Source organism: Vicia villosa, unplaced genomic scaffold (assembly GCF_029867415.1).
Source record: "Vicia villosa cultivar HV-30 ecotype Madison, WI unplaced genomic scaffold, Vvil1.0 ctg.000073F_1_1, whole genome shotgun sequence".
Classification (NCBI taxonomy): Eukaryota; Viridiplantae; Streptophyta; class Magnoliopsida; order Fabales; family Fabaceae; genus Vicia; species Vicia villosa.
The window spans coordinates 1069752-1083708 of NW_026704997.1; the positions used below are offsets into that span (position 1 = coordinate 1069752).

General features: G+C 29.9%; 2 protein-coding genes across 2 annotated transcripts; one reads left to right on the top strand and one right to left on the bottom strand.

Moving 5' to 3' along the window:
- Positions 1-1194: 1194 nt before the first annotated feature.
- LOC131623492 (BURP domain protein USPL1-like) lies at positions 1195-2446 on the top strand. The gene is made up of 2 exons (XM_058894499.1): positions 1195-1376; positions 1455-2446. Exons 1-2 carry the CDS (start codon positions 1323-1325, stop codon positions 2292-2294), a joined length of 894 nt encoding a protein of 297 aa, XP_058750482.1. The 5' UTR covers positions 1195-1322; the 3' UTR covers positions 2295-2446.
- A 5989-nt stretch (positions 2447-8435) lies between these two features.
- On the bottom strand, positions 8436-9210 carry LOC131623493 (organ-specific protein P4-like). The gene is made up of 2 exons (XM_058894500.1): positions 9113-9210; positions 8436-9016 (listed from the first exon to the last, which is right to left on the bottom strand). The coding sequence occupies exons 1-2, from the start codon at positions 9182-9184 to the stop codon at positions 8750-8752; spliced, it is 339 nt and encodes a 112-aa protein (XP_058750483.1). The 5' UTR covers positions 9185-9210; the 3' UTR covers positions 8436-8749.
- Between the last annotated feature and the right edge of the window lie 4747 nt (positions 9211-13957).

The window sequence follows — 13957 nt, forward strand, 5'->3', positions numbered from 1 at the left end:
TTGTGAAGTGGGATAAGAGTAAAGCATTGAGACTATTATGTGAATAGACTGGTGATCACACCTCACAGATCACGTGTAAAGAGTTATCAATTCTTCACATAGGTATAAATGTTATGAGTAATATTTTTTCTAGATTTACTCACCATGATAATACTACATAGACTTTTATGCAACTGTCATAAGTTATTCTTAAGGTGATAGTGGTGTATACTACCCTTCAACCTAAAACTAATAAGGACCCTAGATGTGGAGTCAAGTACTTTATTGACAATCAAATATAATCCGTAACAAGATGAACATAAAGATGGTCGGTAGGTACTCCACAAATCATGTTGAGGGACATGAATGACCTAGATGGAATTTGTTCATCATGCGTAGCACGATTAATGTCTAAGTGTCCAATATTAAATTGGGAAAGGGTGACACTGTCTATGCGTTGTGTTCAATATAGACATGAGAGTAAAATAATAATTATACTCATAAGCATTATCATGGAATAATTTTGTTAGATCACATGACATTTTTTGTCACTTGAGTAACTGTGATGTGTTGCTAGATATCACTCACTACTTATTATATTAAATGTATGACTTTACATAATTGACAATATCACGAGAACCTACAGAGTCACACACATAAATACAAATTAAAGGGATAAAATAAATAAGTGAAACTTATTCAATTGTGCGGTATCACAATGCACTATCTTTAATTAGAGAATCGCAATACAACATAAATTAATGCATTATTTTACTTATAACGCATTAAACATTTTCCCTGGTAGAGAATTCAATAACCAAATTATACAATTGTATTAACCAACATTTTACATTCAATTAATCAATTTTATTTTATCACTTAAGACTACTTTTTAATGACATATCACATCTTAATCTTAATCAAATTATTAACTATATCTTAATCAAATTATTAACTCTATTACATTTTTCACTCAATTAACCAACTTTTTGTTACCATTTAAGATTACTTTTCAATATCAAAATATTTTATGAGTTTTATTAATCAAGTTTTTATATATTATACTAACCAAAGTTGCTTTTAGAGAAAGAAAAATGTAAGAAAGTCAAATTTAAAAGTTATAGTTAAACTATATTTGTATTTGTGAATAGTAAGATACAATATAAGTGTAAGGAAATGTGTCAAAATATATATATATTTTTTTTATGGCTTAAACATTGGATAGCCGAGTACAAGATGAAATCATGTAAGTAATCATTAAACTATTTTCAGGTGTTGGATTTAGATCCCTCTTTTTCTACACAAAGTTGAACAAAATCATTCAATACAAGCTTAGCAGAAACATGAGTCCAAAATTCACATATGGAATCCTCTTTCTTCATCTTCTACTAATCACGGTATCTTAACTTTTCTCTCTCTTTCTTTCTTCAAACTCTATTCACATTTTCTAATTCTGATATAACACTTTTTTGCAGAGTTTTTATGGAAACACAGCAAGAGAATTGGTTGACACAGAAAACAAACTCTTGGATATATCAGAAAATGGTACTAATGAACCCCAAAAAGAACACAAACATCATGAACATCACCATAACCACTACCACATGGATCCTTCTGTTATGGTGTTCTTCACCTTACAAGATCTAAGAGTTGGAAAAAGAATGCAAATTTATTTTCCCAAAAGAAACCCTTCAACTTCCCCCAGATTTTGGCCAAAAGACAAAGCAGATTCACTTCCCTTCTCACTGAACAAACTCCAAACCCTTCTCGAAATCTTCTCTTTCTCTCAAGATTCTCCACAAGCCAAAGCAATGGTAGACACACTCCAAGAATGCGAGACTAAACCGATCCAAGGAGAACTAAAATTCTGCGCTACTTCGTTAGAATCTATGCTAGATTTCACTCAAAAAACTCTCGGTTTTTCCAATGATCTTAAAGTTTATGCGACTAAGCATTTAACGAAATCAAGCGTGACTTTCCAAAACTACACTATATTAGAAAATATTGTTCGGATTTCTGCTCCGAAGATGGTGGCGTGTCACACTATGCCTTACCCTTATGCTGTTTTCTACTGTCATAGTCAAGAGAGTGAGAATAGGTTATATCGAGTTCCGCTTGTCGGTGATAATGGTGATAGGGTTGAAGCTATGGTTGTTTGTCATATGGATACTTCTCATTGGGGACATGGTCATGTTTCATTTCAGGTTCTTGGTGTTGAGCCCGGAAGTTCGAATGTGTGTCACTTTTTTCCTGCTGATAATTTCATCTGGGTTCCAAAAGTGCAAGTTCATGGGGATGGTGTTTCTGTGATGTGATTATAGTTTTTAGTATAAGTGTTTGATGTTTGAGTTTGTTTGTGATTGTTGAAATAAATCAGTACTCTCTTGTGAGATGAATAATGTAATATTTGCTATGGGGATATGTTATGATGTAAGACACTAAAAGTGTTTACTTTTTATTTTCAGTATCTCGGTCGACACTGAGACTATGTAGCACCGACATCTGAAAAATAACGCGTTGGTATTCATCTTGGTATCAAACACGATATTGACAAAATCAATATAAATGTGTCAGTGTCAGTGTCGTGTCTGTCTCTAACTGTCTATTTGAGTGCTTTACAAATTGGTGAACAATTTTTAAGATAAGGTCATCAATTTTAAAGAAGTAAGGGTACAGTTAATCAATTGTCACAAAATTTCTCTTATGCTATAAATAGAGCTCTGTGTTACTTAAGCAACAACTATCATATATACAACGATAGCATAATTCTGAAGAACAATCTTCAACAATTCTTACAAGCACTTTGCATTCTTAAATCAAATATTCTAAATGCAAAACACTAATGTTGTATTGGAAGTGCTAATTGAATTTTTTTAAAAAAAATTTAAAATACTAACAAAATTAAATAACTCAATTGAAATATTTTATTTTTTAAATTATTTTGTTTGGATTAATTATTAAAATGACACAGTCTTAATTTAGTTTTTTGAGTCATTTTGAACTTAAAAGTTAACAACAGTTAAGGCAGGGTACGTAAGTTTTTAAAATTAGAGTAATTTTTTTTTAAATTATTAAAAAAATTTATGTGTATAATTTTACCTACGAAAACATAAACTTATTTATGAATAAATCAAAGGTAAATTTTCAAAAATCTTTTTTACAAATTATCTGCTTAACAATTCAGAAAACTTAGCAATTCGGTAAACTTGTTTACAAATAAGCCACAAATAAATATAAATAATTTTTTTACAAGTAATTCAAAAACTTTGTTATCTGCTAAACAATGTTACCCACGAAAAATTAAATTTATTTAAGAATAAGCCGCTAATAAAGTTTTAAAATTCTTTATTAAAGAAATTTAAAAAACTTGTATATGAATGAAAAAATTCTAAATTTAAAGAATAGATTTAACATTTTTTTAGATAATATAGAGCTGAAGAGTAAGGCCATATGATAAGGATGTATGGTAAGGATCCGGGGTAAGTGATTCTTTGGAACAGTGTGGATAAAGCCCAAGGAGAATTATCTCGAATGCACAACAATTAGGTGGGATTTAACTTGGCACTCTAAATTTTAAATTTGGCACCCTCAATATTTTAATAATCTCAAAATTGTTTCTGATAAAAAAGAACAAAATGGCCGAACCAAATTTTACGTAATAAAATTTTTGGAAATATACCATTCAAAAAATTTGGTAAAATATATAAGACTTTTATCAAAAAATTTGGTAAAATATATAAGATTTTTATCAAAAAATTTAAAATTTTCGATAAAAGCGCACACATTTCGAAAGTGTTGATAAAATTTTCATGAATTTTTATTAGAAATTTTGAAATTTACCGTAAAAACTCAGGGAAATTTTTAAATTTCTGATATAATTTTTAAATTTTCGATAAAAACTCAGCGAATTTTCGAAAATCCCAATATTTTTTCAAAATTTTTGATATAGTGTAAAATTTTTGATAAAAAACTGATATTTTTTGAAATTTAATAACTTTAAACAAGGATATACTGGTAAACATATGCAAAATGACGAATATCAAATATGAATTACAGGATGGCAAGTAATTCCTCGTCAATTAGTAACGTCTAAGTAACCTATCACGAACACAAAAATCAAAAAAATACATGTTAAATAAATATCTTGATCAAAGAGTTATTTTTTTCTCGAATCATTAAAAACTTTAATAGAAATCATGGACGAAATAAAATTATAAAATATTTATTACATAAAAAATTACAAAATTTATATAGTAAATAATAATAATAATAATAATAATAGTAATAGTAATAATAAATAATTAATATAATTAATCAGATAATAAACTAGTTAGACTAAAAAAAGAGATTAATTAGAATATATTGTCAGTGTAAATCAACTTTACATCGTCATCCAATTAAAATGAAACATTTTAACACATGAGAAGAGAAAATTATAGAAGAAAGAGTTATTAAAATGCAAGCACCTTTGAAAACACTTCTTTTATTTTAAAGTTAGAGAATCTGAAAAAAGTGAGTCAACATGTTCAAAATATGAAGGAGACCATATTTTCTAGTGTGTGTAAACCTCATCTATTTGTATTGGACTATCAAGTTTCACCTTCTTTAAAATTAAACTAGCACATTGAATATTGTATGTTTTACTAAGCGTACAACCACACTTTGAGCTATCTGAACCTGCTTTCTCAGCTTGTTTGGTTTTATGATAAATAAAATCCAATCTTGCTCAAGATATATTTCCCACCAACTGCGATTAGAGATTGTTGTCTATGAATCTGTGCTCTAACACTATAATATTGTGACCAAATGATGTTTGCATTTCATTATGCTAAGTTTGGATCATTTGGTTCACAAAGGTCTAATCTCTACATTAATCACCTTTACTATTTGTCAATCAATTCTTCAATGTAGCATGGGACGGTTAGTTGTTATATTTCTAAAGTGTCTAACTTGAACGGTCTAGCACAAATAATCTTCTAATTCACCTAGTCTAGAATTGTACTTTCAACATATTTCAAAAAATCAAGATATTTCTCACACCCCCTCCTGAAATGTATAACAAAATCAGCATATAACTCTTTCCTAGAAGAATTTATTATAACATTCCAGACGTCCATTATACTTTCCAATATCACACTAGCTTTAACCATTTTCTCATCTTCACCCTTTATTTATTTGGTTCCTGCCACATGCTTAAATCTACTTCCCACATTCTTTGTTATGTGATACTTATAAAGTAATGCATATGATGTAGGAAACATCTTTACAAATAAATACATCAGTGTGGTATTGATCAATGACAATGGCATTTGGCGTGTTTTCTTGGTCCTTCAATATAGTCTGACACACTTCTTAAGCCCAAGTAATATTGTCCTCTTTTTCACTTTCCAAAAGCGCAAACCCAGCCAAAAAAGACTTTTACGTAAAAGTAACAAAAAAATTCCAATAGTGGAATCATGTATTTGTCGGTCTTATATGTTGAATCAATAATGAGTAGAGTGGGAAATATGTTGAACGACCTTTTAGGATCAGGATGACTAAAAAATATATCTCTTACAATTTCTCCATCCTTGCACATTATGTACCTAGATGCATAACGGTTATCATCCAAAAGCTTTAACAATTATTGCATTTCACTTCTATCACATCTTATCACCTTATTGTTTCGGGCACAAACATTGTATATTTGCTTGATATTTTGACTTATTTTTTGTTTCAAAGTTGCAAGTATATTTTTGGGCTACACCATGTTCAATGTCATGTCAGAAACGATCTCCTTCTCTTTAGCCTTAAGGAGGCATTTAATAGGATGGCCGAATAACTTGCCAAACATGTCATGATTATGTGTATACCAAAAATCACATTAAATCTCCATGTATTATTCGCTATAAAATATCATCGCAGCTTAAAAGAATATTCACATTTCTTTTAATCGGTGTCATCTTGTTTCAACATCTGGATAGGATTTTTGTACTTGTCACTTCTTTTGCATCTCAGTGTCACAAATGCATGTCTTTTATCTTAACCATTATGTGACCTTCCGATTACAATGCGGAACCCCAATTTTCCAGCCTCCATGCGGATCCATTGGAGATTATGATCACAAACAACAAACTTATGTTCATTTGTATATTGTTTGCCAACATCCACCTTGACATCAACCATTTTGATATCTATATACACAATAGGTTTGGGGACAACAATAGAATGCACGATATCTAAAGCCAATCAAAATAGAAAATATTCAAAAATTGACTAAATTTAACCTCGTACTAATTCGGAAATAGAGTTCCGGATGACATTCAACAAAAATCCAAAAATATATTTTTTCAGACACAAAACCAGATTAATGTAAGTAATGAAAAAGAAAATGAATGTACGGTACCTTAAATTCCAACTTCTTTTGCTCATTTTGATTTGAAAAACAGATAAATATTATTTTTAAGTAGAAACGTTGATTGACTAAAGAAGAAAATTTTGGTAGGGTTTGAAGAAGAAATTGTGGAATAATCATGAGCGAAGCAAACATTTAAGGTGGTGTTTTATTAAATTTTCTGTTTGACATTTTTGAAAATGCACTTTCGGAATATTCACTAAGTTGAAAAATACACGCAAGATGATTTTTTTTTCAAATTCCCGTTTGACATTTTCGATACTGTACTTCCTTATTTGTCACTAAGTTGTTAAATTAACAAAATCATTAAAGGGGTTTGTTTGGAGATAAACTTACGGACTAGTTTTTTTTATAAAAAAATGAGTGTTTTATCTTTTTCTTCCTAATTTTTTTTTATAAATAAACCATAGTATCTTCTGTGCACAATTGCATGGACTAATTCCTCAAACTATGTACAATTATATAGGCGATCAAGCTCTCCCTCAAGAGATTTAACACTACTGTATGACCAGGACATAGATTAAACCCATAGTTTTGTATTAAATTGGAAGAGACTCCGCCATCTCATCCAAATACTTGAATTCTTCCTAAAATTATTTAGTTTATAGCTTTTATGTTTCCATCATTTCATGTTTTTAATGGGAACACCGATTGATAGGGCTAAAAACTACACATACTAATAAAAAATGTAAAAAAAGTAAAATAAAATAAAATAAAACATTTATTTGATTTCAAATGTATGAAAAACACTAATATTAAAGACTATAGTGAATAATAAAAGGCTAAAAAGACCCAACTAAATAAATATCACTTAAATTTAAAAGCCAATTTCATACTCCATCTTTAACTATATCTTCCAAACATCGGGTTTGGATCCTCTCCTTCTACATTTTCTATTCAATCCTCTCCTTCATTAATTTCTCTCTATCTCTCTCTTATGTTTCATCTCTCTTCTTTAATTTATGATTTTTTTTTTCAATTTCACTTTCATCTTACACTAGTTTTGAGTGAAGGAGAAGGAAGGAGCACTACGCCAAAATTGATATTTTGTATCACTTAATTTAATAGCATTTTTAAAGAAAGTGCTATTAAAAACGAAAAAATACATATATAATAGCACTTTATTGTCGGGTGCTATTATAGGATACATACAATGTAGTTTTGATAGCACTTTGTGAAAAAACGCTATTATTAAACTTTAGTAAGATAGCGTTTTCTACCAAATGCTATTAATACTATACATTAAGATAGCTCTTAAAGAAAAACGCTATTAAAAACGGATACTTTAATAGCGCTTTTAAAGTGCTATTAAACAAAAAATGTTTACAATAGCGGTGCGGTTAACAGCGCTTTTAAGTGCTATCAAAAACAAAAAAACGCTACTAAATGGCTTATTTGGTGTAGTGGAGAGAAGGAGAGGATCCAAAGTGTCGAACCATCTTTAAATATTGTTTTTAGATATCATATATTTATATAGGTTGTCAAAATTGACAAAAGCCTATGCCACATATGTGCTTTGGAAGTTCTTAGGTTAATTATTTTACACGTTTTTACTGTGAATTTGTCAGAATGATTCAAACGACTAATATGTTGCAAGTTTGGGGACATAGTTATCTGCTCAATACTCTATTGAGAAATTGTTTCCTTAACTATGGAAAAATAAGCAATTGTTTGATTAAGCCAGTTTGAAATTTTCATAACAGGCATGGTTTTGTGCACGTACGTACCAAAGCCCAGACTATTCAAATTATCTATGTCCTGCTTCTTAAAAAAGTCATTATGTTTAGTCAAAAAAAAAAGTCATTATGTTTGTTCATCCTTAAAGAATTACTTCTTGTTTCTTCAGCAACTAGATAAATAGCACTTATTCAGCAGGGGCCCAAATGACATAATTAAATCAAAACTTATTAGTACTACAAAATTTTTATTAGTAGTACAAAATCGTACCGATTAATTAAGCTGGGCCCCAAAGAGAAAATTAAATCAAAATTTTTTAATAGTATAAAATAATTATAAAATAAACATAAAATGTTATCAAATTAATCAAATATACCATTCAAGGTTCATCAAATATATCTATCTTATTGACTTTTTGTGCATCCTACACAGATGAAATCTGGGGAGCAAAAACATCTAGTACAAATTACAAATTTATGAAGAGCAATCCAAACTAGATACATCATATCTATTCATCAAGACCCAAAATAGATGCAGCAAAAAACAGCATAACCATAAAAATACATCTATATATTTTTTTTTAAAAAAGGTCAAAACCATCAACCAAAATATAATTTCCTACAAAATAAACCTTAAATACTTATCTTTTTCCAATACAAAATATATTAGATGCACATCATCTATATCTATAGGTTCAATTCAACCATGTTTTCCTATAATTCCATGGACCTCTTCTTGTTCAGAGTTTTTCACCAAGACATGTTGTTTCTTAGACTCAACATGTGTGTGATACAATATGAGATTAGGCCTTACATCAAAGTCTAGAATGAAGTTATTATTTTTCCTTGCATCTGTTACCTCTGGATTTTGAACAAGCTCTTTGATTGCTTCTGGCATAGGTTCATCATTCATCATGTTCTTCCAATAATCTCCCAAGTCTTTTCTTGCATAAGAGAGGTCAGCAACCTAGAAAGAAAATTGAAAGGTTATATCAATAAGTTGTATATGTGATTGATTGATTGATATCAAGAAATTTCATAGAGATGATTCATGAAAGATTACCAGAAAAAGATAAAATAGCATGAAGAAAGCAAAGATGGACTTCATTTCTTTTATAAGATGTGGACTTTTCATTAGATTTGTTATTTTGTTGGCTAAGATTTTCACCTCTGACTATCTCTTTTATAGGCCACAAAGGGCCCCACTATCTACATGATGAATCTAGAAGTTTTTGACTAATGGAACAAGATCATATTTTAGAAATATTTATGAAAAAATACCTAGTTATCATTATTATCATTATTAATTATTATCGTTAGCCAAAAAGTTGAAGACTACAAATAATGATGCCATTCTATATTTAAAATAATTAAGATATATTCCTTTAAACTTTATACCTTTTGAATTTAGACTTCTTCTTTATGTAACCTACTTACCATTGTTTCAATCTTAACACCCCCTTCACATTCAAACTAACTTCTTGTATTTTTTTCTCTACACTTGGTCTCTTTTGATAAGAGATAAAAGTGTCATTAATCACATAAAAGATAAGAATGTTCTTTTTAATATATAATCGTTGTTTCGGAAATATTATTTTTTATCAGTGTCTTTAACATATACATACTTTCCATTTTGTTCTAAACTTTCTTCAGGGTTGTTAGATCCAGAAATGATACATCACCTCGTCTTAAATATATGAGAAAATCTATCTAGTGGCATTTTTCTTCATCTTTTCTCAGTCGGTATCCTCTATGTCGAACAGTTTTCACTACTACAAATAATATATTTTATGACAACGATTTCACCTCACCTAACAAAAAATCGAGGTAAAGTTCCTGGACGTGCCATGTGTTTTTTCTTTCAAAAAAATATCATTTATTCTATTGGTTGTGGTAGATAACCGAAGATTAAACTAATTTAGGATACATGCTTCGAATTCCAACAACTACAGTTAATGTTTTTATCAACTATCTACCATTGAAAATCAATTGCATGAACTCTCAAAATTTTCCATTCATTACAAGCATGCCCTCTAAAAATTTCCTTTTCATTACGATCATCAGTAAGTCATCTGAAAGTGTTTGGCTTTATTTACTACAAGCATGTTCATGATGTAAGAAGAAGGAAACTTGATGATAAAAGTGAACCTATGATTCTGGTAGGATGTCATAAAATTGGAGCATACATGATATTCAATCCGAACAATGATAAGATCGTGATGAGTCGAGACATTGTGATTGACGAAAACTCGGCCCGCGATTTGAATTCCTGTGACGCAATTAACAAGCCTTTGATGAGTTTTGGTGTTGACGATAAAACTGATGAGGTCGAAGTCGAAGCAGTTGTTCACATTCCAAACATAGTCGAAATCGTAGAGGGTGTGGCTAGTACAAGCCCGAGACCTCAAAGAACTAGATTTATTCCAACAAGGCTTCAAGACTATGAAGTGGTTAGTGATGATGAAGCCACAGCAGATGGAGAATTAGTTTATTTCACTTTACTTGTAATGTTGAACCAATTAACTATAGAGAAGATTTAAAGAATAAACATTGAAAGTCAGCTATGGTCGAAGAGTTACAAGTGATATAAAGAAACAAAATATGGGAGCTAGTCGAATTGCCATCAGACACAAAAGCTATCGAAGTGAAATGGATGTTCAAGTTAAAGCACGATGTTGATGGGACAATAGCAAGACATAAGGAAATATTAGTAGATCAAGGATTTATTTAGAGTACAATACTCGACTAATCTGAACTATATGCACCAATAGCAAGGTTGGAGAATGTCAAATTGGTGGTAGTATTGGCATGCAAGCAAGTCTGGTCAACATTCCACTTATATGTGAAAGCAACATTTTTTAATGGTCCTTTAGTTGTTCGACTTTTTGGTTGGGAGGTTCCCCTAATTATTATTATTTGTCTTCTTTCGGGCCTCAATGAGTCTACCCTTCACATGATGGATCCAGCAGGAGTTTGTGAAACACGATGAAGCAAGGAAAGTATACAAGTTGCACAAATCGCTCTATGGTCTCAAACAGGCACCTAGGGCATGTAACAAGAAGATTGATTCATACTTAGTCGAATTGGGATTCATCAAATACAAATCTGAATATGATGTCTATGCGCAGGTCATGGCACACGATATAACCATGATTTGCTTGTATGTTGATGACTTACTGGTAACTATAAATAGCGTGGAGAACTTGTCGAAGTTCAAAGAGCTGGTGATGGGGGAATTTGAAATATCGGATATGGGTAAGTTGTCTTATTTTCTAGGCATAGAATTTCAAATTACCAAATAATAATACTCAAGAGATTCAAAAAGGGTGATTTGAATCTTGCATCCTCACCTGCCGAACTAAATTTGAAATTGGAGAAGCATGGAGAGGAGGACAAAGTCGATGTAAATTTATTCAAGCAAATTTTAGGATCTCTGAGATATGTGTGCAATAACAGACTTGATATAGGTTTCTCAGTAGGATTGGTGAGTAGATAAATGAGTGAACCAAAGGTGTCATAGATGAAGGCTGCAAGAAGAACTTGAGATATAACGATAAATTGTGGAATTTTGTTTCCACGAGATTCTGAAAGAAAAATGCTACGATTACTTGCTATTCAGATGTTGATTACTGTGGAAATAATGAAGATCGAAGAAGCACAACTGGTTACTTCTTTCAAGTATTTGGTGCCCCAATCTATGGTGCTTGAGAAAGAAACTTATGGTGACATCATCATCGTGTGAGGCAGAATATATGGAAGGATCATATGTTGTGTGTCAAGCAATTTGGATCAGATATGTGCTGGAAGAGATCGAGGTCGAAGTGAAGAAATCTTTGATGTTGCAGATCGACAACAAAGCAGCCATTAATCTTGCGAAGAATTCAACTCTACATAAAAGGAGTAAGCACATTTAGGTTAAGTTTTATTTCGTGAGAGAGAAGATATATCAACGTGAACTTAAAATGAGTTATTGCTCGAGTTAAGTACAACTGGCCAATATTTTCACCAAAAAATTTGAAGATCAATAAATTTCTGAATTTGAAAAAGAAATTAAAAATAATTCAGATCGACAACTTTGATATTTTAAATTGAAAGTTATATGTAGTAGGGTCGTGGCTTTTTCTTAGTAGGGTCGTGGCTTTTTCTTTAGGGCACATGACTTCGCAGTATATGTAGGGTCGTGGCTTTTTCTTTAGGGTCGTAGCTTTTTCTTTAACCCTTGCATATGTTTGCATAAGTCACGGCACTTCTTCGCTATTGCTATATTAAATTTATACGAATTAGACATATTAGAGATCTTGTTGTCTATTAAATATTGGCTACAATCCTCTTTCTGCTGCACTTTTGTTAAAGCCATAAAGAAATATTGCAATAATACACAAAAATGTGCTCGGTTCTGCCATTCAAACAAACAACCTTTCATAACCATTATTCACAAAATTCTACCATGTGCAGCTTCATGACAAAAACTTAAAAAGAGTATTATAAGTTGTTATAATGCAAGTTGTTATTTACTCTTTGAAAAACAGTCAATGACTGTGACTAAAAAAGTTAATTAATTAAAAGGGTTGCAATTTGACACGTTTTATTTAATTAATACGGTGTGAACTAATGATATATAAATAGTAAATATTTTGGTGGAAGTTTCAAGTTGCTTCAGGGTAGCAAAAGGATTACAAAGGGACAAGTGTAGTAGGTATCTCATTGAGCTTTGTTCATTATTAGGTAGAAACGCAAAATGTTTAAGCGTGTAAGTTGTCTTTCTTTTGAAGCATAATTTTTTTCACTTTTTATATTGACTTCCTAACTACACAAATGATATATACGCTAAGTATGTGTTTGGAACCACATTTGTTACAATTATTTGCATTTTCTTTACTAATAATAAAATAAGAATATTATCCATTTATAAAAAAAGATTTTGAATAAATAATATATTTTGATGTCTAGATACATTATTTATTCAATGTGTTTAAAAAATGATTTTTTTTTTTTATAAATGAAATTAGATAGAGTATTTACTTAATAAATAAGCATAAAGAAAAATACTACATACTCCATTAATATAAATATTTAAATTTAATATAATTAATAAAATAAATATCAAATTTTATTAAATAATATTTTGTTTATAACATGCACATTTTATTGTACAATTTTTAAAATTAATATAATCATCTATAATTTAAGTTAAATATATATACCCTGAATGATTTTGATCCAAACTATTTTAAAAACAACAACAATTGATGAAAATTACTTTTACAAAAATGTATTTAAATATAGAGATGAACACTCCGATATCCTTTAATTTAATTGGGTACCAGTACCTTTAATCAATCAAACACTATGTTTTAATGTCACGTCATTTTTTTTATTATTTTATTTTAAAATAAATTGAAATTTTAACATAAATTACACTAAAGATACTCATACCCAACTTAGATTCATGATACTAAAGAATTTACATCAATAAATCAATTTATATTTAACCCACTTTTAATAAAAAAACAATTCTTTGAGATTCAATTTTCATCACCTCTAAATTAAATACGCATAAATCTAATATTGCTACCCATTTGTTTAAGAAAGAACATATTATATGTTAAGACTTCTATGTTAAATGAAATATAATTTTAACATGTGTTTGTATTTAAAAGCAGGCTAATTTTATTAATTGATTTTTTAAAAAATTATGTTAATTTCAACTCAAATTGTATATTTTATTTTATTTTTTATTTTATATATATATCACTTCGTCATGCTTACTTATATACCAACACAACTTTGACTATTAATTGATTGACACTGTCACACCAAGCATAATACATGTATATTCTTTCACAAAAATAGTTTCGACGACTAATTTCAATATTTCATGGCTACCATACATATAAAACTAGGTGAG

Coding starts and splice junctions, on each gene's coding strand:
- LOC131623492 (XM_058894499.1), top strand. CDS start 1,323: ATGAGTCCAAAATTCACATATGGAATCCTCTTTCTTCATCTTCTACTA. Junction 1,377..1,454: donor TTCATCTTCTACTAATCACG/GTATCTTAACTT, acceptor ACTTTTTTGCAG/AGTTTTTATGGAAACACAGC.
- LOC131623493 (XM_058894500.1), bottom strand. CDS start 9,184: ATGAAAAGTCCACATCTTATAAAAGAAATGAAGTCCATCTTTGCTTTC. Junction 9,017..9,112: donor TGCTATTTTATCTTTTTCTG/GTAATCTTTCAT, acceptor TTTTCTTTCTAG/GTTGCTGACCTCTCTTATGC.